The sequence below is a fragment of the Engraulis encrasicolus genome, chromosome 13 (assembly GCF_034702125.1).
Source record: "Engraulis encrasicolus isolate BLACKSEA-1 chromosome 13, IST_EnEncr_1.0, whole genome shotgun sequence".
NCBI lineage: Eukaryota > Metazoa > Chordata > Actinopteri > Clupeiformes > Engraulidae > Engraulis > Engraulis encrasicolus.
In genome coordinates, this window is record NC_085869.1 from 52,208,887 (window position 1) to 52,235,549 (window position 26,663).

Sequence of the window (26,663 nt, forward strand, 5' to 3'; positions counted from 1 at the left end):
AAACACTGCAAACTGCAAACATCTGCACAAACACGGCATTTTAATGCAGTATGCAGTGTGTTGGGCATGAGAACACTCCAATCCTACAAAAAAAACTGCAGTTAAATAAAACTGCTGGTAAAAATGAACTATCCTCTGTGAATAGCAATACAATAGGAAGGAGAGGATGTTATCAGCTCAACCTGGAAAATAAGAGCTGCACTCCACACTGTGACCTCAGGGCGTAACATTTTATATCAACACGTAATACAAAAATAAATACTATGAATATATATATTATATGTACACACAGTTGATATCGACCGTACGACAAACAGACAGACAAAAAGGACTTAAACACAATACTTAAACATTTTCACCGTAATAAACATCACTAGGGTGACCTCCCATTCCTTGTTAAATTCTCACAACTGTAAAAAAAAAAAAAAAAAGAAAGAAAGAAAGAAAGAAAAAGCACTGTGACACCCCCCCTCCCATCCCACCCCTTACAGGTTAATACATGCTGGGGGAAAATATGAAAGGTAGGACTTCAACCCTCATTGTGAGACCAAGAAACACAAACAGACAGAAGGAGCTATATGCACATCTGAGATATAGTGTTGATAGGGTTGAAAAAGAGCTATCAGACTGTGCGGTTAATAGGTTGAAAAGTGAGGGTGAAAAAGTGGTAAATAATTGTGTTAACACTTCATTGGTAAGAGGTAAGAATAAAGCAAAGGTAGTAACAACAATAACAGCAACTCACATTACCATTTCATTATTTTCTGTTTCTGTTTTTATAGTAAGTGCTTTTTTAATGTCATACCCTCTAGGGGCACTTTGCCCTTTTTATTTTTAGAAAAAAGAAGTCTGTTGTCTCTCTCCAGTACACTGCCTGTAGAGTCTTAGTTAAGAAGAACACATGGTGGCAAAGATTCCTAACTTCACTGTCCTCATGCAGTCTTCTTGCCATGCATCGCTCAAGCATGGCTGAGGAGAGACAGGCCAGTTGATGATGAGGGGAAGAGTAGTGGTGATGAGCAAGAAGTTCACGGTGGAACGCACGTCGCATGTCATCGCTGTCCAGCAGAAACCTCATATCTCCACCTTTAAAATACTAATTATTATCATCATTTTTTTTTTCAAATATACCAGTTGAGTTCAGTACAATATTGGTGGGTTTCCAGGAGTATATGACTTTTATAAATGATTTAAAACCCACTTATTTTATTTAGAAAATAGTTGTTTGAAACAAATAATTAGATCAAAAGATTAAATAAGATTATAATAATTCTAAGATAGAGTGGAGATACAAGGTTTCTGCCAGTCAATGACGATATCACATGTCAAGCATATCTCAATAGTTGAGGGCGAGAATGACTGTGATAACGTTGAGCAAGAAGCTTGCAGTAAAACACGGATCCCTCAAGCACAGCTGAGTGGATACCAGTTGAGGGTGAGGATGAAGGAAGTGATGAATATCAAGAAGCTCACAGTAGGACATGGCGCCACTCAAGCATGGCTGAAGAGAAGAAAGTTGACTGTGAGGATGACTGTGGTGACGAGTAGCGAGAGGCTCGGAGCTTGACTCGAAGACCCGCTGAGAGGAGACGTTGTGGCGAAGAGGGCGTCTGACTCATTCCGAGGAACCGCCATGTTGCAGATGTTCCCTTCGCAGCATGCTGTGCACACCTGTTGGTTCAGAGGATGAGAAATTACACAAACAGATTAGAGAGAAGTGAGTGAGTTTCATCATTTGTTATAAGCCGTTAAGACATGGCCCCTTTAATAATAAACTGGCTGTTACAAGAATGGCAAGGACCAAGATGTAATGCATTACTAAAGGCACTGTATAATGATTCCAGGAATATAGAATGTGGAATTATGACCACTAGCAAGACCATTATCAGAGTGGTATAGTACTATGGTATGCCATATTTTCAGTGTAGGCCTATATTACGCTGGTGGAACGGTGTTCATTATGGGGCTACCACAGTCTACACTGTACTATGCTCATAACACATACATCTATGGACAGTGTGAGGAGACTAAGGTTGTTCCTAGGAAATCTGTGATCAAACCTGTCTTAGGTTGCTCTTAGCGACAGTTAAAGGTTGTTCCTAAAACATGTTTGTTCAAACCTGTGACTGTGATGACTTAGATGCCATAGATCATGATCAAGATTTGAAGGACACACTGGCCATACACTCCCCTCACCCACCTGTCACTGTAGGGTCACAGGTATTGGAATTGGAAAACCATTAGCCTGTGGTTGTCCCAAGATTTCACAAACACACAGCACCATTCTTTTTCCATCTTGAAATCATATCATCATGATATAAATGTCTGTAATCTTTTTTAAGCAGCGTTTGTCTATGTATACATGCACTGTTGACACTTGCTCATGAAAAAAGTCAGAGATGTTAACTCCTCGTCTGCCCTTAGGACTTCCACTCACTATGACCTCAGGGCGTAACATTTTGCATGGCTCACCTAACATCAACACGTAACACAAAAAAGTCCCAAATGTTAATTCCTCGTCTGCTCTCAAGACGTCCAATTATTTCCATTTCCTAACACCAATTGCTGTTAGCCCAGGCCCTGCCAACACAGGTGCTGGTCGCCCCAGGTTAGCGGCCCGTCAACGAATCCACCCCCTTCAGCCATTACTTCTCACCTCTGCTTCCTGAACCAATTTACTTGTCTGTCTCTGTGTGTATCTTCAGCACTCATGGCATGGCGTGCCTCTTTATCTTTTCACCTCACCTTTGTTTTCAATCACTGTGTGTGAACCCAGTGAAGCCGACAGGGGGGGAAAAACAGGTCACTTGTCCCGGGCCCGTGGAGAGAGGGGACCCAGAATTGGGTCATCATTACATTATAAGTATTGGGAGGTGGGCCCTTTGCAACGACTTTGTCCTGGGCCCAGCCACATCTGTCAACGGCCCTGTGTGCACCCATCACCATGCTCCTCCCCGCCCTATCGTCTGAGTGACAAGCTTAACCTGCGCTGTTTGGCCTGAGCGGTGGCGACACGCACACCTTTCAACACAGATTAGCCTGACGGCTTGCTGAGAAAGAGCAGCCCCATCCCATCCCATCCCATCTCAGCCGTCATCTGTCTGCCTCTGCTCTGTCTATCTGCACTAGAGAGAGATCACTCAGGACGGAAGCATCTTCAGCTTAGCATAGAAAAGTGCACTAAAGTGGTGTTGACTGAGATGAATCGTCTTAGTTGAAATTGGAGGCATATACAGATACACACACACACACACACACACACACACACACACACGGTGTGTGCTGACTGAGATGAATCGTCTTAGTTGAACTTGGAGACACACAGACACACAAACACAGACACGCACGCACACGCACGCGCACACACGCGCGCACACACACACACACACACACACACACACACACACACACACACACACACACACACACACACGCACACACGGTGTGTGCTGACTGAGATGAATCGTCTTAGTTGAACTTGGAGACACACAGACACACAAACACAGACACGCACGCACGTACACACGCACGCACACGCACACACACACACACACACGCACACACGTCACGCACATAGATACAGTATACACTTGTCCTCCCACTACACAGTATGTACTTGGAGGCTTTCCTCAAGTGGGCTTCTTTGTGTTGTTGGAGAGCAGGATTGAAGATGAAGATAGGACTGATTAATAGCTGTGTACTCAGAGGGAACTGGAATAAAGAAGCTCCCACTGTCTATACAACCTCAAACATGCCAGAGATAAGGTCTAATGCTGAAGGAAAACTCTGCTCAGCTGGTATTTATTTCCATGTGTACTGTAAGTCTGTCTCTCGGTGCAGATCATAGTTGAAAGAGAGAGTATTACTTCTCAACTTTGTTCTGAGGTCGTGAGACAAGTCTTTGACCTGCGGAGCTTACCGGTCCAGGTGATTTTGAGTTTCTATCTCTCTGAACCTGGTCCTCTTTAGGGCTTTAAGGCAATGAAAGTTGTTGGAGTTCATCTTATCACAATCATGCCTTCAAATCTAAATAAACAGATACATATACAAAGTATTTCTGCATTCAAGTCAGGTCAAATATTTCTGTATATATATATATACCCAGAATATATATATATATATATATATATATATATATATATATATATATATATATATATATATATATATATGTGTGTATAAGTGTTTTTATGTCCCAACAAAACAACAAAAGTCATATCTGCATTTGGGTCCATTGACTGTGAAGTCTTTCTGGGTCCCAAACATATTTGTTGAGGAGTTTTTATGGCTTGGAAGCTCCTCAAGCTAGCCGGTGCTCTCTATGTTTGGATATCCTAGCCTCAGATGGTTATCTGATGGGAGGTACAGACATTATTGTAGTGTGTGGTCCTTACCCTGAATCCCTCCTGGTCTATGTCAGAGCAGCCTGTGGAGAGACAGTCGTTGAGAGCCACGCAGCGCTTCGTCACAGACACAGAGGTGCCGTCCAGGTTTATCGTGTGCCGGGTGAAGCAATACCTTGCATCTGTAACGTAAAGTTGAAGTTGTAAAACAGAACATTAGCCAGGCCTCTAAAATAGCTTCTTTAAACTATGGTGTCGTGCAAAGGCGAAAGGCCATCATTTTCAACTGTGGCAGACAAGCGTTATCATGTGACCAGATCAAATATCTCAGGCAGTATTTTTCTTTTTGAGAAAACAAAATAATACATTGCCACAATGCTGAAAGTGGGAGATTTTCAAAGAAATCTTTAATTCCCATTTAAAACCTGTTTTATTCTGGAGAGCGTCCAGAATATCCAGTATCAATACAATGCAAGAATACCCACATGTAGGTACATTCTTGCTGTGGCCACCACCAGTAACTGCAAAGCCGGGTTACCAACAGGCAGAGTAGGCAATTGCCTAGGGCCCCAGCAAAACTTCCCACTGAAGGGGCCCTCAACAATCAGCCCCGCCATTGTAAATGACGTCAAGCCAAAAACCAGATTCAGTGGTATGCACTGTATATTACAGTTTACTTATAAAAACCAGCAATGAGTGTACAAAAGCATACATAGCTTACAAGCTGGACACCAGTAGTATTCTGCTAGCCTGTGAAATCCCATGCTGCTTTGCACAATCGCTCCGTTCTGAAAGACAGCATGGAGTCTACCCTCAGTGCAGGGTACCAGATCGTGGTCCCTGTCTCTATCCAATCAGAGAGCAGGGAGGAGTGGAAAGGCGACTTCTGTTTGTTTGAATAGATGCAACCGACACGATTGGCTATGGCTACATATGTCAAATGATACACATTCGTAGTGCCCAATAAAGAACCGTCGTCAATCGTAATCCACACACCCCCTACGGGCTTTACAGAAGGCAGGTCTCCAGACCTTATCTCACTTGTGTCTGGTGATAACCTGGCAAGTATCCCACAGCTGTAAAACAAAATGGGTGCCATCACTGCAAGGTTATGGGAAGAGCCATACCGTTTATTGATACCTGCCAAGTACTTAGAGGAACCTCTTAGTGCATACCATTCAGCTTGTGGAATGCTTTGGTGTTTTTTTTAACTACAGCATTACTACAACATTTCTACAGTATTAGTACTTTGTTTAGTAAAACATTACTGTAAAGTTTACAGTGTATACCCTTATTTTAGGGTTTACACATTAGCTAGCCACTAATACATGGTCAACTGGTGAACTGACTTCGAATACATGTTAAAACAAAATTGTAGACGTGTATTCATAAATGTGTTGTTAATTTCCAGTAAATCCTTTATAATTGATATTATCACAATAAGGACCTTGTAGGCCCTTGATTTTAATACTTGTCTTAAGTCACTTATACAGACAGTCATTAGACATGTGTTAGTGACATGTGCAATATGTGAACTCTATTCAGAAGTGTGTTACCCACACTCATTCATATTTCAGATAAGAAGCTAAGATGTTTGTACCTTTAGGGCAGTAGAGGTCCGGGGCCCAGCGGTTGCACTCGTAGTTGTCCGTCGCCTCTTCACATGTGAAGCACTTGAATCCGCCCGGGTATGGAGTGGCTGAAGAGGAAGTAGAGAGGAAGATGGCAGCACCTTAGTATTTTATCGCATTGTTTTCCCACTTCAGATACATTTGTGAGATGCATAACATCCGCTCTCGTCTTCTAACATCTAATAAATCTCATGACAAAATGGCTACAGCGGCTTTATTCTGAGGTTTAGAGTGAAATGTCTCGTGATGTATTGGGCACAAATTTAAAATGATGTCAAATGTAAAAGTAAATAGGAATCAAAGAGCAATTTGTGTGAACAGTGAAGCAGTTTAAGCAGCACATTTATTTTGCAGGGTAAAAGTGGACTGTTTTCTTGGCAGAGAGCAGGCCTTGCGTAGGCTATAATTTATTGATCTTTGCTTTTAGCTAGGCTTGCTTGCTAAACTCCCGGAACATTCTTTGCGTGATTTACAGCCTAAATCTCACAATCGCCACAATTGTATAATAGCCTAAATAAAAGTCTCTCACAGGAAACTTTTCACTTTTTTCCCCCAAAACCTCTTTTGACCACATCCAAACAATTAACTTAATCAACTTAAGCTGTGAACTTGGATGCCCCTGTGATGCAGCTTACAGTGATTGCAGGCCTAGCACAGTAAATGTGTCAGTGTTAATTCAACTCTTACAGAGTCAATTTGAACGCTTGTGCAGTTGATCCTACTCTGTTAGGTGTTGAATTAACCCTGTACTCTGTACAAATGTACTCTGTTCAACCCAAATTTCAAGCACATTCCCTTTGCGCAAGTGTCCCAGTGGTATAAAAAAACCCACATCTATTCCCACCATCTGTTGTGATCCACCAAATGCACCGTTCACTTCCCAACACATTTCATATCATCGCATCACAACACAACACATCTCGCTGGAGGTCTTAAGGGAGGGGCTCATCTGTTTCTTCACCCCTTTTTAACGACAGCTGAAAGGGTTTTGTAAGCGCCGTCACACAACTTGTGTTAGGGGGGTCTTAAAGCAGCGCTTGTCAGTCACGTTCATCCCATGCAATTCATCATGTGCGCCACATCCAAGCCCTCCACACCCCCACGTCACAGGCCTTCACATAGTCGCCGACCCACAGAGTCGATTTTACCAACAGGCAAACTAGGCAATTGCCTAGGGCCCCACCAAATCTGCTATCTGTTCTGCCATACAAGGGCAACGTGCAGTAACTACTGTATGCCAACTTTGAAACTGAGAAAAATGCCTTCGAAGCCTTGGTATTATGGATATTGTAGCTACTGCTAATTTGACATAGTGATAGCTCTGAAATGGGACACATTTGGACCATAAGGCTTTGTCACAAGATAAAGGAGGTGTAATGAAGACCATTTTCAGACTAAACTCAATTTTGGCAAATATGTAGTTACTGCACTTTACCCTTGTAGGGCAGTGTAAGGGGGCCTCTACTGTTAGCCCCTCCATGGTAAACACACTCCAAAGGGCCACATGTCTACATTTCGCCTAGGGCGGTCAAATGAGTAGAACCGCTGTTGCTGGCCCACTACCCACAGACCCCACAAATCCCCAAGAGGAGCTGTGAGGGTGCCCCCACCCCTCAAACCCCAACACCATGGATAGCTCCCCTCTTGACCAAAAAAGAAAAAGCTAAGGAGCGCTCAAACCCTGTTCCTGGGAGGTCTGGTGCGACAGGATGCAATGATGAAAGATTCTCAAAGATCTAACAAGATTTTTTTCTTCTTCCCTCTTTGGCTGATACTTGATGAGGGGCTGCTGTGGCTGCTGTGTGTATGTGTGTGTGTGTATGTGTGTATGCGTGCGCATGTGTGTGCGTGTGCATGGGGGCACATATGCGCACATGTGTCTGTGTGTGAGCTTGAAGGTTCTGACCTCTTAACACGCTGTCTGGCCTCCTCCTAGTGTGAGCCACTAATCTACTATTGGGGTTTACCATCGGCTGTAACCCTTTCATGTCACCCATTCATCATCACCCCCTCAAAACACGGAGCGAAGCTAAACTGTGAGTCTGGCCCTGCTGAGCATCGCTCACACTGTAATTCAACCAAATTTCAAATCCAAAAACCACATTAGTCTATTTTTTTTAACTTATTGATGTATACAAGTGAAGCGTGGAGCTGTGAAACTGGGTTTTGTGGTGGGGATCAAATATGTGATTGTGTTGATTTATGCCTAACATGTTTTAGTTTGATGTGATTAGGAAGGATGGAATAGTCAAATGGTGGATTTTATGTGTTTAGGGTGCTCAAATTATTATTTTATCTGTTTAGTATAGGGATGGACGATATCACTTTTTTTGAAAACCGATGAGTATGAGTACATTAATGTCTGTAATTGCCAATACTGAGTACCGATAAGCCACTGATACTTTTATCCCCAACATACAATGAAAATAAATGCACAGACTTGTTTTTTCCACCTGTGATATTTGTTTTACTGTCCATTTCCATGTAGATTTAAATGTTAGCAAATGTATGAGGCGACACTTTATTCCCATGCTGTTTTCAAGTCAATTGAACGTGATGAGCTGTTGCGCTGTTTCGTGTAATATCAGTATATCGGTGCCTGGTATCGGCAAGTGTTTGACGAGTACGAGTTTACTGAGCAAGTATCGGGGCTGAGTTTAGTTAGCCTGGCGACGCCATCCTATGTACTCCACCCAAAGATTTTGGCTCCGCACATCGTCTGGCAAAAGTCTCAGTTAGCCAATCAGCAAACAGTTGAGAGTGGTGACGCAGAACTCACCCGCGAAGTCAGTTACTGATTGGTTAAGGTAACTATATTCACACTTTTGTTTTGTTATTTGTATGCTTTTGCTATGCTATATCGTAACAGTCATGCTAATAAAGCATAATATGGGTTTTAATTTGAATTCGGAACTCCAATGAATGTAAATGCCAGAGTAAGATCAGACCATCTCCCACCATCCACGGAGACGAATTACTCTTGGCTTTTGCCAGACTGATTGACGGGGTCAACAGTCGGCTTTTCTCCCAGGCTAGAGTTTAGTACCAATTACTCAAAAAGCACTCGATATGGCAAAACAAGTGGGTGGGTTCCCTCACAAGGGGACTCAAGCTAATATGGCCCTTATTGAGTTTGGACCGCCTGACTTTTTGTGAAAATACCCTAAGGCACTGTACTCAAACCTGAGATCTGGACCCAGGTTCAATTCTGGCCCGAGGTAATTTCCCAACCCTAACCCATTACTCTCTCACAACTACTTCCTGTCATCATATCACTGCCACTATGAAACAAACGCATTAAAATCCCCCAAAATATAAGGTCCACAGACCATACAAACCATCCAACAAGCACAGTAGTACAGTTGCTGCACACGTCTAGAAAGAAACCGTGAAAGATGCTGCCTATTTTTTGTTCTGACATTGATGGAGAAGGAAAACTAGTCAAATTGAGACAATCTTATTGTCAAGTAACTGTATTTATGTAGTCCCGGGAGTGGTATTTACCATATCACATAACAACTTAACCATATGGGTCTTCGTTTGGCAAAGAATCACGTCTCACACTCTAGTCAGTCTGGTGTAATTTCGTGAAGTTTTTCCCCTCATGTGTCAAATTCCTAGATGGCTAAATAAAGAAGTGAGCTTTTCCATCACAGTCATATGACCACAATTTGGGTGAATGAGAAGCTTCTGAGAGCCTCTGTCTTGCAATCGGTGTCAGCAAAGACGCGAACAAGCCAGAGAGTGACTACATTGCAGAGACATGCTGGGCAACTCGACAGCAATTTTGGTGTCAAAGAGAGTTAGCACAGCTCTTATGCCATCTCATCTTTGACCACAAAAATATAACCATGAGCCAGTAGCGTACCAAATCAGACTGACCACCAGTGACACTACTGTGCGGAACATCTCTCTTCCTTTAACCACAAGCGTAGATCCTTGTGCTTTCTGTCACTTTTATGTGTTAAAATACCAATTTGTCCTACTTTTTTCCTACTGTCTGCCTGCGTGCATGTAGTGCCTGCATACAGTAAAACACAGTGCTCCTACAGGAGACCAGATACTGTATAGAACAATTCATTGCCTTATTGAAGCATTCACTGAAGCAGGAATATCGACTCCAAACGTGGATGCGTTTCAGGGGGGTTATAAAAGATGATTTGTTTGATTCCCCTTTCCCCATGTATGAAGAGACCTGACACTATCAGTGCTATAGAGCTTGTGCAGAAGGACAAAACCAAAGAAGATTAGAAAACACAACATAGGCTACAGTGTGTAAATGTGTTTTACTGGCAGAGTTGCTGGCTCTCTTCTGTCCTTCTATTTGTCTCCATTTATGTGTTAACTTATTTCATGTAAGGCGGTCGTATTGTGGACACATGATTGTGTCACGTAAAGCGGTGAATGACTCTCTGGTCTCTGTGTGCAGTGCTGTACATCGGCCTATAACTTTACCACAGTGCAGGGCTGCTGATAGCTTTAACTGGACCCAGTGCAAAGTCATCTGAGAGACCCCCCCTTCCACCCACCCAATACATACCTTCTAACCTTCCCAATGGGCTTTCACTTTCACTTTAATGAGAACCAAATTCTGTGCCCGCTCTCTCCCTGGGCCCGGGACCACTGACCCCACCCACCCCCACCTCTGCCCCCTGTTGGTTTCCCTCACACAGTGATCCTGCAACAGAGCCCTGCCGTCCATCTCCCCTGCAGCCCTCAACAGGACCCCAATAATAACACCCCTCTGGCATAATCACAGGTTACCGCGGGAGACACGCCGCCACAGGGTCTAATACAGGATTCACACCAGCCAGCCAGACAACCAGCCCAGGATTACCATGGGATATTATGGGATAGATAGCCCTGTGCTGATGGAGCTGGGCCCTAGCACTAACAGGCATGCAGGGATTATCAGCATGGATGACAAACTGAGGTGAGGTGAGGAGTGGTATCTAAACTAATAACTAATATCAGTGACGGAGTGTAAAAAATAGCAGCCTCACAACACTGACGCTGCATGAATAGAAAGAGGTGAAGCCCTTATGATGTCAGATGCACAACAATGTAAGCGTGTCCTTGGTGAAACATTCACCAAAGTTAACTTAGCCATCATACCGTCCATCTAAAAGGACAAATTAATTGATTCGTAATATATTTCACAACATATCACACAGTATGTGTAAGGTTTACAAAGACCTATGAGTGTATGTGGAATGTAAACTGCTTGCTTAGATGTAATGTGAAGAACAGTAATGCCTTGTTTACACACATACTTGAGGGGTGAAGGAATATGATGTCATTCTCGGTGAAGTCCCTCGCACACGCAGAGTCCATCCAGTCAGCGAAGACCATCAGAACCATCACCCAGGCCACCACAGGCCAGGGTTCCATTGCAGAACATCGATTCACACATGCAGCTTTCTGAGCTTTGTCTCAGAAGTCAACCTGTTGGAGGAAGAGAAAGGAGGAGGAGGATAAGAAGAAGAAGAAGAAGAAGGAGAAGAAGAAGAAGAAGAAGAAGAAGAAGAAGAAGAAGAAGAAGAAGAAGAAGAAGAAGAAGAAGAAGAAGATTTAAGCACTTGTTATGAAGCCTATCCTTCAACAAACAAATCTTATAAATGTCTGACATTTAAAAAACCCAGACCAGACTTTAACTGAAATTTAATCAATTAAATTGAATGTCAGATCTGAAAGGTACTGGATGGATTTTGGAAATACTGAAAGCTTAGAAATTCTACGCTCATATCCATCTCATTATAGAAAACTGTGAAAATGTTCTTAACCGGCCCCTGTTTCTTATTACAATGCGCTTCTACAGACTATACAAGACTTTGTTTTTCTTATTTCTCCAGACTTCCAAGTCCAATTAGCTGAATCTAGTTTGACTGCACAGTCAGGTCATCAAAAAACCAGCAGAGTTCACAAAATAAACACAGTTCATCTGGAAAATTAAATTTCATTTAGCCGAGAAAACCTCTTGAAGCTGAAAAGCTTGTTCTCATTGTCTTTGGACCAGATGATTATTTTGACTTCTCCCAGACCTGCGCTGCGTTTCTCGAAAGTGCAGTTGTTAGCCAGTTAGCAACTTGGGTAGTTGTCAATGAAGAATTGCATTGCAAACAGCAAAGTAGCTAACATACTTAGCAACTACAGTTTCGAGAAATGCACCCCTGGTCAGGTATTCACAGATTTCCCAGGAGCATGCTTCCATTTGTGCTGCCTTACACTTACACCACAATCATGATCTTTCACACACATTCATGTCTCCATACCGTACAAGACACTTAATATGGAATCCCTATCATGTTTATAACCCCTGGCTTAGCACCTGTGCAATATGAAATAGACTTTTCTGAAATCTTGTCAAATTATTGCGTAAAGAGTTTACCAAATTAGAGAGAAAAGCAGAGAACTATTAAATATGAAAATGAGTAACAGCCAACCTTTTGTCTGCTTATCTAATTGTAGTAAATAAAGAGAATGCTGCAAAGATAGCGCAGAGTGAAGAATTCTCAAACAGTCACATCGCACTCAGTCATCTCCACTGTGTCCTGCTGTGAAATGCAAAAACTCTTACAACTATGCATGCCAGCCAAACCTTAATAAACAAAGCAAGGTTTTTTAATATAAATCCCACCCAAAGTGTACATACCATGGCACATTATACAATAAACCTTTTGAAATCTGTTTATTTTATGCTTAAAAAAAAACAATAAACAGATTTTGCTGCAAAATTAGAGTGGAGAGTGAGAAGGTCTGAAAGTCACATCGTACTCACAGTCATCTACAAGACTGGCCAATCCAGTGTGTCCTTTTGTGAGATGCATGATCTCTTACATGTATATAGCCATTCATGACCAAACAAAGTAAGGAATGTGATATAAAACCCACCCAATGTGTACATACATTCCATGGCACCTTTGGAATATAAAATAAAACTTGTAAAATTGGTTTGTCATATTATGGTTAAAAGAGGAGGGGGAACTAGAGTGGAGAGCCAGGAATCTCAGTCACGGTGTGCTCACAGTCATCCACAAGACTGCTCAGTCCAGTATGTCCTGCTGTGAGACACATGATCTCTCTCTATAACCATTCATGTCCAAACCTTACTGCGACATAAACAAAGCAAAGTTGAATGTGTACATCCCATGACACCTTTACGATATAAAATTAAGGTTTTTGACATCGTAAAATGTTAGAAATGTTAGAAATAAGCTGCAAATTCAGAGTGGGAAGCGGGGAAGTCTTTAACAGTCACACCGTGTTTACAGTCATCTCCAAGACTGGCCAGTCCGGTGTGTAGTGTGGTGTCTTGCTAGAGATGCATGATCTTGCCTTTGGCCTCTTTGTGCATGGCATGAAAAAGCCCACGCTGTCCGTGAGACCCAGAGAGAATACAGAAGCAACTGGCCGAGGCACAGGCGAAAAGGGGGACCCGCGGTTTTGCATTCGCAAGAGGGAAAAAATTGGAGCACATCACACATTTATCACACAGGCTTGACTCCGGCCCCTTTTGTCTACGCTGCTGCAGACACCGTGGACGAGGGGGCAGATGGTAGCGGAGCAAGAAATGTGATTGTTCCTTCCCAGCCAGCCTCTGCTGATGCACTTGGCCGCTCAGCGCATCCACATTTAAATTCACAAATTTAATAAGCAGGGTAGGCTATATAGTGTAGCTTCTGTCCTTTGGTTCTGTGTTTGAGACGAATTCCACACCCCTTGGTATCAGCAGCTCTGGGTAGGGGAGTTTCAATTCACAAATTCAATCAGCGATTACTTCGATTTATTTGTTCTGGGTTTATTTGGTTCTGAATTTCAGACCCCTCGGTACCTCATAGCACCTCTGTGCTGGGATTTTGATGTCACAAATTTAATCAGTGTAGCTTAGGTTTATTTGGTTTTGTGTTTGAGAAAACTCTTCACCAACTTTTTTTTCTACTGAGTTCAACAGTTCAGCTGCCAGAGGCGCAGCCAAAGACCCAATACTTATTGCAGCGAGGGGCTTTACTTCCAGAAGTTAACTGTGCAATTTGCAGATTAGGCCCCCACAACAAATGCCTCCCGAATCAAAGGGAAGGGGGAGTGACTTTGTCACCTCATCCGTCCGCTGGAAGCAAACTCAAACAGCACTCCATAATGTCTTTCCTAAGATGTCTAATTCGTCCTCTGAGCCTCCTTTTGTACGCCTCATTGCATCCTCAGTCTCTCGCTGATGTCAGTGGTCACTGCTGCACGAGGCCTCGGTATCCCTGGGCAACGGGCAGACCGTGCTCTGGATGTGTAAAAATGTTCAAAACATTCAAACACACGCATGGGTATACACGCCCTGCACACGCACATACACACGTACACGTTCATGCACATATGTGTACACAAACAAAGTGCACACACGCACGCACGCACTCACACACACACACACACACACACACACACACACACACACAAAGTTACTAGTAGGTCGAGGCAACAATGGGGTTTCCCTACGGAAAAAAAATCACCAAACCATACTATGGAATCTTTCCTGAATATATTTCAAACAAAACCCCCTAGCAACATTTCTGGTTGAATACTATGTAAGCAGGAGCTTGAGAAATAGTTAAAACTTGGATCGAATGTTGCATCGTCCTCGCATGGGGAGAGATGCAAAAAGTTGAAAAAGAGATTTCATGCTTGGCGTTCCATGACCAAAAAAATATGCTTCATTTTCAAAGCTTTCACACGGTCGGTTTGTTCTAGACGGAGCACGATGGTGCTGACACGATGTGAGATTTATAGTATGATGGAGGTAGGATCACGCAGGGCTATTATGGTGGAGTGATTTATGATCAGCAGACTGTGTAATATATGCAGTGATGTGATGTGATGCCCAGGAGCCAAGAAAGACATTAAATGAAAAGCCAAGATGATCCACATTAGGACTCCATTGTTCTATAATCAATTAATCATTTTAAACGATTTTGAATTTAAAGTGTAAAACGACAAAAAACAGACATAATAAAAGACAGTATTAAATATTTCTGTGGCATAACTTCAAAGGAAGTGATTTGTTTGCCAAGTATCAATACAAAATTGTTCTTTGTACATTCGGTGAAAAAAATTCTTGATCTAGTCAGTCTTTGATGTGGTGAAATCCATACAATGCCATAAATCTGTCAGAGAGAAAACTTTCTATTATACAATTTTTGACATTAAGTAAGTTTACATTAGAAAGTATAGTATTGCAAAAAAATTAAAATCAAAACTGCTGCAACTTAAACATCAATCATTTGGGCCCATTTTACACTCAATATTATGGCAGAAAAACATTTCTTTCATTTCTTTTACATATTAAGTTGCTTATTTAGAATATGAATAATGCTGAGGCTGTAGTTGTCCTGCATGAAACAGAATGATATACAGGAAACACTGTACTCCACATGCACAAGTCAGTAGAACAATACAGCACCTCCACTTTGCTTCCAGTAGCATGCGTGCCCTGGGTATCCTTTGCATATTGCCCTGTATTGTGGGCTTGTATACACAAACACAATCATCCTTGAAACACACTAAGGGGAAAAGGAACACACACACACACACACACACACACACACACACACACACACACACACACACACACACACACACACACACACACACACACACACACACACACACACACACACACACAGTCTAGTGTTTGTGTATGTGTATGTGTATGTGTATGTGTATGTGTATGTGTATGTGAGTGAGTCTGTATGCATGTACGTGAGTGTATGTGTTTTCTTATTGTACAGTAGCTCACATGCTGGGCCAGCAAGCCAGGGAAGCCAATAGGGGGACGCAAAGGGGTCGATGTCCTGGGCCCAGGGAGAGAGGGGGCCCAAAGTTAGGTCCTCATTACATTGTATGTATTGTGTGAGGGGGGCCTTTCGCATGACTTTGCCCCGGCCCCGGCCCCGGCTGTCAGCGCCCCTGCACCAAGCAAGCAGGCACTCCACCCAACCATGGCGTCTTGTTGCGCTGTATACCTTCTGACCTGGCCGAACAAAGCCATGGAGCACACCAAAGCCATGTTGCACTGCATTGAGTTTCCTCTCAGGCGATCCTTATCTCCTGACTGGAGGGCCGAGAGTGCATTGAGCGCGGTGGGGGTTGGGGATACCAAAACAAGAGGTGTGTATATCAGTGTTTGTGTGTGTGTGTGAGTGAGTGAGTGAAGACCCTGACCCACTTCCTATGTACTGTATAGCTCCCAGTCTCTCACTGGATGTGTGGATGTGTGCCGTGGATGTAGATCATGGAGGGGACCATTTCTGAAAAGATGTGAATTACCACCCCCCCCCCCCCCCCCCCCCCCCCCCCCTCCCCCCCCCCCCAAATAAATTAAACATCCAAATGTTTTTGAAATTGAAGAAATGTATGGTAGACAATATAATGTAGCAAAAAACACACACCTGCTTATACTGCCCTACAAAGGCAAAGCACAGTAACTACATTACTACGCCAACATTGAGACTGAGAAAAATGTCTTCAAAGTGTTGGTATTAGGTTGGATACTGTAGTTACTGCAAATTTGACATAGTAGTATTTCTACAACAGGATATTGGACCATAGGGCTTTGTCTCAAGATATAGGAGTTGTTATGCAGACCATTTTCAGTAAACTCAATTTTGACTGCACTTTGCCTTTGTACAGCGGAATACCCAAGGATGAAGAACTAGTGTCTCCATCACTGCCTTATGACACCTCCACACACTCCCTACTTTGTGGAAAATATTACTTATCCTCCCCAATGCAAACACAAATACATTAATTGAAAATTCAAATCGCTTCTGTATCTCGGCAAATCCTGGCATTGTATCACCTTTGCTGTGCACGTTGGCTGCCCAGTGGTTGCAAGCCTATGAGGCCTCAAAGCAGTCTCCTCCACACACCATTGGTCAGATTAGATAAACAGCACACCCAATGAAAGGAGGGAAAACCAGCCTCCATTACTATCTTATGGCAATAGTCAGAACCACTGACTTTGGCCAGGCACAGGACAAAGTCATCTGAAAACACCCCCCACCACCCCCAACACACACACACACACACACACACACACACACACACCCCACACATACTGTACAATGCAATAAGGACCCAAGTTTGTGGTCCCTCTGTCCCTGCCCAGGTCATCTGACCCCTCTGTCCCCTCCCCTGTCGGCTTCCCTGGCGATATCAGTAGCATCCCAATGTGGGGAGGTAAACACTATGGCAGATAGCTGCCAAGGCATGCCGATAAGAGGACATTGGGTGGTGGGGGTATTTGTGTATTTTTTCACTGATTGCAAACACATGTTTCAGTGGATTGCTGAAAACAGCTCAAAATGCAATGTTCTCTCAGCTCACCCAAGTGGACTATAAAGGGGAAAACAAAACATGTACGTAATGGTTTGGGCAAATAGTCTCAAGCACGCAAAGAAATTTCAACTCTGTATTAAGTTGATATCATACGCGTGCACAAAGTCCCTCAATGTTCCGCTTGAGCACATAAACCTCACCAGATTCTATCGATTAAAGCAAGTTACATGCACACCAATTTCACAATTCCAATTCAGTGTTACAGCAGATTTCACAATTGAGCCCAAATCATGCACAAGCCTTTCATCACCACACAAGAACCCGTTGGAATTTGAGTCTGTTAAATATTCTTTCCGACAAACCCTTACACTTCCCAACAAGTCATTAACTCCCCTCCTCTTCTCTTCCCGATGTAAAGACTAGTTGTCAGGTGGTTTCGTGAGCCCCCAAGTGTATCTATCTGAAAAGAGAGCCACAAAAGCCTTGACTTTCCCCCAAGACCCCAGCAGGTAGATAGATGTCTGATAAGGGCTCCAAGATAGCGATGAGGCCAAGCCCACCTCCTTCCACCCCCCACAGGTGTCCCATTGGTGGGGGGCTGGGGTATAGACATCCCTTACAGACATGGAGGTACGCGATGGAAGAGAGTCATGGGGGGCCAACACATACACATCCCATTGACATGGACACAAGGCTCTGGTTTCAGTGCTTCAGGTGTGCACACACAGGACCAGGGACAGCTGCAGAACCATTATCTCTCGCCGAAGAGTGTTACTTTACAGAGCAGACTCTTCAAATGCCATCGCCTTGGCCCCTTGTGTTTGTGGAAAACCATTGTCGCTGAATCAGCAGGTGGCTGTGCTTAGAGAGGTAGCGAGGGAGAGGAGAGGAGAGGAGAGGAGAGGAGAGGAGAGGAGAGGAAAAATCCCCCTGGCAGTGAAAAGCATGTACCGGAGAGATGTGGGTCACTGGCAACTGGGCTGGGATACCCACGGCTCTGGGCATGTGTGGGGTTTTTTGTGTGCTAAGGACTACTTTACATAATAATGATAATGACAGAGGCTGGATTCAGAAAAGGGCGATACATTCCTGAATGAACAAGCTGAGAAGCCTAATTTCATTAACCATGAAATTAAGATATGCAAATACCATGCAGCGAGTCGAAATCGATACGCTTACAAAAAAACACGGACAAGGGGTCAGCAGGTATTATATTGATGGTCTTTCTCACAAGCTTACTGTATTTGTTCATTTGTTTCCAGTATAGAAATGTGTTGTTAATTATACAGCGGTTTTAATAGCAGGCACAGGGATAACCACTATCAGTTCAGTCAGATTTGTTTGCTTTGCATTTAGCAGACCCTTTTACCCAAAGTGACCTATATTAGAGGACGCAATTGGCAGCATGCAATAAGTGAGCACAATATGCGAGCACACAGGCCAATTAGGGTTATTTTTTTCTAAATTAAAAACGAACTTCGAATATATTCGAATATTTATTCACATTTTTGGAAGACCCTGCTGTGATCACGGTGTAACAAACAGCTGCATGTACCAGACTATACTGCTGAACCACACCACTCAGCATAGAGAGAGAGAGAGAGAGAGAGAGAGAGAGAGAGAGAGAGAGAGAGAGAGAGAGAGAGAGAGAGAGAGGGAGGAAAAAAACATTACAGAGTTACATACTGTAGCTAGCCCCAGTCGAAACTTGCATGTGCTCCGACACAGATACCAATTAATGGCTTGCTGGCCCAACATGCAACGCGTCTCTCTCTGTCTCTCGAGTCTCACAGGAAATACCTGGAGAGGCGCTTGACTGGTGCATGCAGTCGGCCCCTCTAAAGTGCTGCCAGCTCGCTCGCCAGCAGACACAACTGTCATCACCGTCGCCACGCCCACCACTGCGGATAAAGTGGTGTGTATGTGTGCGTGCATGTGTACACACACAAGTGCATGTGTTTGTGCGTGTGTGTACAACTTGCATGTGTGCGGGGTGTGTACGCGAGTGTGCGTATGTGTGTGTGTGTGTATACCTCTGTGTGTGTGTGTGCGTGCGTGCGTGCGTGCGTGCGTGCGTGCGTGCGTGCGTGCGTGCGTGCGTGCGTGCGTGCGTGTGTGTGTGTGCACTTCAAAGATGTTTGTTTGTGCCAGGGGAAAAACATTTCCTTGTGCTCTCACAGTCTTGATTAGGAGTGTCATTGTGTACAATCACCTGTGCGTGCATGTGTGTGTGTGTGTGTGTGTGTGTGTGTGTGTGTGTGTGTGTGTGTGTGTGTGTGTGTGTGTGTGTGTGTGTGTGTGTGTGTGCGTGCGTGTGTGTGTGTGTGTCAGATCAACACATGACAGCAGTTCAACATGACTCACCATGACGGAACCCTGAGTGTGTGCATTCCAGTTGGCACGAGATGTTTTGTTTAGTCACACACTAGTTTGTGTTTTTCATGAAAGGACTCAACATGTCTGCTTGTGTTTTCATGTAAGATCTGTGATTTTATTTGTGTTTTTTGTAAGGACTGTACATATGTCTGCTTGAGTTTCCATGTAATGACTGTAGTCTACAGACTGTATTTCTGCTTGTGTTTTTCATGCATACCTCACAACCAAATAATGAGTACTAGCAATCACTGAATGCAGTGGTCAGTTTGTAAAAGTAACATCAGGGAGGAGCAACTTTTCCATAACCAACCCCAAAAGGCATTTCTTGTGGGGAAAAAGAAGGAAACATAAATACATGAAGGAATCATCTTCAGAGTTCAAAGTGTGCTTGGAGAAAAACTACAATAAATGAAAAATAAACAGAAATATATATATATTTTTGTCAAAATGAGCTTAATTCTCAGACGTATCATTGTGCATGCACCTTCAACACAAGATGTCTCTTACCAGAACAACAGCATGCGCAAACCTCCAATGCTCCCACACAAACACACATCTGAAAGCACTTAAGTGTAATTCCGGCATAAGAGGGCATTTCATGCACTTAAGCATTAGCTGAGTTAATTAGTGAATAAAGAGGCACTTCCTTCTAATCGTGATCCCTGTCCAAAACAGGTTTCATGAAAATTGCCCACAGACATACTTGTGGAATCGTTGTGGTATGAGGTAAAGCACTGTGTAAACAATGTTTTTCCGCAACGCATTTAGTAAGGCAACATTATGACCATGTCATGGATATTATTACACATCCCTTCAGAACACTTCAAGAGCTTTTAATGTCTTCATTTTTAGAATGCCAATGGCTTTCAGTTACCAGTTGTAACGATTTGGTAGCCAGAGAAAACACAGTGTTGACAGTAGTGTCAAGTTTAATGAAGACTGTTGTTGGCCACAGCCACGCCACATAAAATAACGAACAGTACACAGTTAAACACAGCCGTCACACAGCTGATCCAGTCCCACAGTAAACACATAACTTCCCGCTCCCCTTACTGGAACCCCAACAGTGCCTCGCACACACAAATAGAACAGAACAGAATGATCGAACATGACATATACAACATAGGCAAACCCCAGACTCGCTACACTACCATTTGATCATTCGATGTTTTAAACTAGCTCGGTAAGCTAAGTTGAGCATTTTACAGGACCAGATAGTCACACGCTATTATCAGACCACTACTGTAGGTGTAGAATGAAATTGCTGCCCCAATTTCTAATAAGACACATGCCATTAAAAACGAGACATTTGGGAGCTTTGAAAGTCTTTGAGTAGCTTACTAAATAGATGGGAATGGCATAGTCTACCAAGCTAGTGGCTAGCTAACCTGTCGTCAATAACACAGAGCTAGGTATCCAGTCTTAATATAACCATTTAACAAGCCCTAAATGGCTCAACATTTCGCTGGTTGATCAAGGAGGGCCATGTGGTTGAAAACGAGGCATTTTTGAACTGTATAAGTGAAAACACGATTTATTAGGACACTTGTTTGTGGCTGTGGTCATCACATGCATTCACTGCTACGACGGCTCGAATTTGCCGCTCCACCTACAAAGGGGCCCTCGCTGGCTAGCTAACCTGTCGCCAATAACACATTTCATTCGGAATTAATTGATTTTAATTTCTGAATAAAGCACAATTCGGAATTCAAGATCAGAGCAAACCCAACACAACTATTTAATTCTAATTCTTAATCTACTTCGGAATTAAAAACCTCATTTAAACGTAGCCAATGTCTGCATTTCAAACGGGGAAATGTGTCTTTTAATCTGTCTCTCTCATCATCTTACCCAATTACTCAATAACGACAATAAATGTTCTATTCTATTTTTTGCTCAACTCCATGAATTCTTTATGATCTAAAATGACTCCTCAGCTGCAGCAAGGGCCTCAAGAATTGTCCATATTTGTCCCCAAAGTTGGAGTCACAAGTTTCAATTGTCATCAATGTCCTGTTGTGCTCCCAAGCACCAGACACACCTGAGGGGATTACACTTTCAACCACAGCAACTCACTATGAGGAGAGAGAGGAGGCTAGTCAGAGAAAGACAGAAGAAGGGCCACGGTGTGTATGACAGAGAGAGAGAGCAAAAGAGTGAGATATAGAGAGAGAGAGAGAGAGAGAGAGAGAGAGAGAGAGAGAGAGAGAGAGAGAGAGAGAGAGAGAGAGAGAGAGAGAGGGAGGAGAGAAGAGTGAGACAGAGAGAGAGAGAGAGAGAGAGAGAGAGAGAGAGAGAGAGAGAGAGAGAGAGAGAGAGAGAGAAAGGGACAGTTTGGTCAATTTCAACATGCAGTTGTAATACTCACACTACCCTGGACTTGTCAGTGCCTGAGATTTTTTTTTCTTCTTCTTCAGCCGTTTCCGAGATCCTGGTCATTGTAATGGGGGCAGCTCTTTGTTTACATTTCAAAAAAACATTTTTATTTATTCCCAAAAACATTCAAAAGGTTATAAAACATCAGCAGACAACTAGCAAACAATGGTACCTTTTGGGAAAATATTTGGAGTTGGCCTATGTTTCATTGTCATTGGTGTAAACAAACGCTGCCCCCATTAGAATTGCTCATATCTCGGAAAGGGCTGAGCCGAAAAATGTGGCATCACCAGGTACTGACAAGTCAAGGGCAGCGTGAGCAATACAACTGCATGTTGAAATTGACCAAACTGTCCCTTTAATCCCAGAAAGACAGAGGCAGAGGTAGGATAAACGTGTGCGTGTGTGTGTGTGTGTGTGTGTGTGTGTGTGTGTGTGTGTGTGTGTGTGTGTGTGTGTGTGTGTGTGTGTGTGTGTGTGTGTGTGTGTGTGTGAGAGAGAGAGAGAGAGAGAGAGAGAGAGAGAGAGAGAGACAGAGAGACAGAGAGACAGAGAGACAGAGAGACAGGGAGACAGAGAGACAGAGAGAGACAGACAGACACAGAAAGACAGACACAGACTGACAAGTACAGAGCTCTGCTACATGTTCACCACCCATCCATCCACCCCTGGAGAGACTGATCATGTAAACACGGTGGCCTGAAGCCCCCTGAGGTCTCAAATGAAAAAGAGGCTTCCTCTGTCAGAGGCTTCCTCTGTTAGCTTTGTGTGCACTGCAGGCTTGGACAAAGTGCTGGCTATAGTGTCAACGTAGCATTAACCACATTGAAGCTTGTACTGCCATGCCAGTAATAGTACACACACGAAAGGTACACACACACACACACACACACACACACACACACACACACACACACACACACACACACACACACACACACACACACACACACTATGAACATGATTGAACGAGTATTAAGCTTGTACTAGATGCACATCAATATCCTAATCATGCCAATATTTACTGCATATGCCCCTGGAGATGACGAGGCCCATACTTGTTTCAAGTCGGAGGTTCTCACCATAGCACGCGCGCACACACACACACACACACACACACACACACACACACACACACACACACACACACACACACACACACACACACACACACACACACACACACACGCGCGCGCGCGCACACACACACACACACACACACAGACATATGATACAGAGTACAGTGAGTCACCTAGCTGCTGGGAGGTGTTGGAGTATGACAGCTTGATAGATGACTTGTTTTCATATAGGTGAAATGGTCCATTGAGTCCTTTAGCCACAACATCCACCATCCATCATCATTATCACTATCTAACAACACCGCTGACCAAAAAAAAAAATTTTTTTCCAGCGTCCACAATTCAAACTATAAAAGGTCTTGATATACAGAGCGTACAACCTAATTTGGTCCTATTTTCATGAGCAAGAAGACTATGTGCAAAGTCCGGCAGTTTTAAGACTTTGCAAGACATATTTCCATGGCAGCCCATTGATCATCTCCACAGGCGTGTGAAACTTACAAAATAATGTCTAATCCCAACCTCAGATCCATAGTCTCGATACTGATGACAAAGCAGATGAGAAAGAGAAGAGAGGCTGCCACGTTGTGCATTGGGTTAAAGGAACGAGAGTGGCTAGAAAACAGTATCTTGGGTAAGCAATATGATATTTCAGGTGGCAGGCAGAGAATGGCCCTTGAATAGAACACCCCTGCTCCTATTGGAGGAGAGAAAGAAAACATGCAAATGGCTTTGACTGTACGACTGGAACTTGTTGGACCTGATTTGCAGTGAGCCGTAAAAGTGGGACGAGCTTCTTCTGGGGGCGCTTCTGACTTGACTAAGCAGCAGCAACAGCAGCAACACAGAGAGAAATCATCACAGGCCCTGCTGTGGCCATCCGGGCACTCGTCTGCCATGTGGCTGACCTGGGTTCGATTCCCGGCCCGGGTCCTTTGCCGACCCCTCCCCTTCTCTCTCCCCATTCGTTTCCTGTCTACCTCTTGTACTGTCCTGTCCATAATAAAGTCTAAAGGACCAAAAAATATCTTTTAAAAAAGAGAGAGAAGTCGTCACGTTTGAAGCATTCCTCATCTCCTGGTACAGTAGGTCTGGATTTATCTGTGGGGGTCAATATCTGCAAGATTCTGGCCAAGTCGTGGCTCTAATGGCTGGCCACTGGACTGCTGTGCGGCCAGGCGACCCAGGTTCGATTCCCGGCCCGGCTCATTTCCCGGTCCTTTCCCCGTCTCTCTCTCCCACCTCGCTTCCTGTCTCTCCTCCACTGTCCTATCTGAAAAATAATTTCCCACCACGCACCCCAAAAAATATCTTCAAGATTCAATGATGATACTGACCCTGTTATTAAAAAAATTGTTAGCAGATTGGCAATGACCCAGTTGTAATATAAGGAATTAAGGACTCTGTTGAATGCCATAGTAGTGTAGTACCATAGTTACGTTTTTTTTAGCAAACAGTTACATGTTTCAGCAAAGAAACGGTGTGTATACTACAAGGCTACAGAAATATGGACTAAATTTGCACCTTCTAAACTAAGTATCTTGCAGGCCTTACACATTTTTCAATAGATCTGAAAAATTGATTCAGATTTTTTGTAGGCCTATTATTATAACATTGTACAGAATACCTTGATAACATCATGAAAACTCTGTGAGCGACGAGGACAAGAATACCCCAAAAGCATGTCTCCTTCTCTTCATCTCTACCCTCACCTCCACCTGAAGGCGTATGCAGGCTACCAAAGGGCCTTCAGATCACCTCACAGACTCACTGGCCAAAACTTTAAGTCAGGTCAGATCATGATCAGGGTCGAGCTAATTGAAATCCTACGAGCACATTCACACCCTAATCCCTCACTATGCTTTTGAAGTGCTCCGAGTCAGCTGGATAATTTTTTAAGCCCCCCTTCTTTGGCACTTGACGCCTTTTGAAGATCCAAAAAAGATCAGGCATAGCCTAGCCTGGCTTACTGTCTGGAAATGGGGCTGTTGAGGATTCACTGCTGCTAACTAGAAAGAGCAAGACCAGAGGGTCTTTAGGGAGTTTAGGCAGTGTTGTTTGTCAGCAGTATGAAGATTCATGCAGCTCGTACCCTGAAGGAGTAGGCAGCAAAACATTATGTCTTAAAACCACACTGTGTATTTTATCAGGCATCAACTGTACAGGGGTACATTTCTCGAAGCCATAGTTACTAACTATGTTAGCTACTTTGTTGTTTGCAATGCAATTTCTCATGGGCAACTACCTAAGTTGCTAACTGGCTAACAACTACACTTTTGAGAAACCCACCCCTGTATTGCCTCAAAAGTTTGTCACCTTAACAGGGTGAATGCTATTTTTGAGTTTGCTCTGTGTCCCTCCATGGGCAATATCAAGGGGTGTTTTTGTGGTTGATAGAGGATGTGTGTTGCAACACAGCAGCTTCTGTTGTCTCAGGTGTTAATCCACACAGCATGACTTGTAGGTCACAACATACACTGTCAAGTGTGCTGCTTTGTCCCTACATAGTGCACTTCACTTGATTTGTAGTGTCAAGTTCAAGCCTCATCAGCGTTGCCAGATGGGAAATATTCAATTATCGCATCAAAATCTGGAGGGGGGAATTATTGAAACCAAATGGATGTTTTAAGGAAACTAAACGAAAACGCTGAAGTTTTTTCACATTAGAGATCGTACAGAGGACAGAAATACGGTATATACCGGTATATGATCATTATCATATATCTGGCAACACGGATTCTCACTTCCCTGATCGCAATTCAATTCAGCCATCGGTGATAGGCTACAGTATTTCCTGTTGCACTGTCCTCTCGCCAAATGGGGGAACCTGCTTGATCCCCTCTGTGTTCTCTGTGAGTAGCTGTGCAAGAGGGGAAACATCAATGGGAGGCCTCATGACAAGGGGGGGTCTTTGCACCCCTGAAAACGACGCACACGTTTTGTTGTCTTTAGGCTTAATGTTTTAGGAAAGGGCTCGGGGCAACAGCTGACCCCTTCCACAGGGAGTTGCCGCGATCCACCATTGTTCCCCTCGCTTGGGGGGGTTAAATCCCTCTTTTTTGGGGAGGAGGTGAGGTACAATGTGGGGGGGAGGGGGAGACTGTGCAAACAGGCAATGAAATGTCTCCCACTGGCAGCTGTGGAGAATTCTTTTTTGAAGGGAGTGGGAGGACACAGAGAGGGAGAAAGTGTGTGTGTGTGTGTGTGTGTGTGTGTGTGTGTGTGTGTGTGTGTGTGTGTGTGTGTGTGTGTGTGTGTGTGTGGGGGGTGTGTGTGTGTGAGAGAGAGAGAGAGAGAGAGAGAGAGAGAGAGAGAGAGAGAGCAACAGCGAGAGAGAGAGAGAGAGAGAGAGAGAGAGAGAGAGAGAGAGAGAGAGAGAGAGAGAGAGAGGGAGAGGGAGTGGCTGGCCATCCAATCCTCTTGAACTTGGGGCTGACCAGAGGCGTGACATGGTGAGAAGGCAAAAACGGAGCTAATTGGGATTTGTTGGGTGTTTTTCTTTCTTGATTTCTTTTTATTTGTCTGGCTGTGATTTT

General features: G+C 43.7%; 1 protein-coding gene across 2 annotated transcripts in view; it reads right to left on the minus strand.

Annotated features, from left to right (window-relative positions):
• Positions 1-487: 487 nt before the first annotated feature.
• The window catches only part of lypd6 (LY6/PLAUR domain containing 6), a 37,919-nt gene continuing 11,743 nt past the window's right edge, over positions 488-26,663 (minus strand). Inside the window, exons 2-6 of one of the 2 annotated variants that reach the window (XM_063214701.1) lie at positions 11,248-11,419; positions 5,944-6,042; positions 4,395-4,525; positions 1,474-1,671; positions 488-1,086 (exon numbers count right to left, since the gene is read on the minus strand). In XM_063214701.1, coding sequence (XP_063070771.1) covers positions 1,492-1,671; positions 4,395-4,525; positions 5,944-6,042; positions 11,248-11,365 — 528 coding nt within the window. In that variant the 5' untranslated portion in view covers positions 11,366-11,419 and the 3' untranslated portion in view covers positions 488-1,086; positions 1,474-1,491. Of the gene's footprint in view, positions 1,672-4,394; positions 4,526-5,943; positions 6,043-11,247; positions 11,420-26,663 lie in introns of both variants that reach the window. The other variant, XM_063214700.1, reaches the window with a different exon arrangement.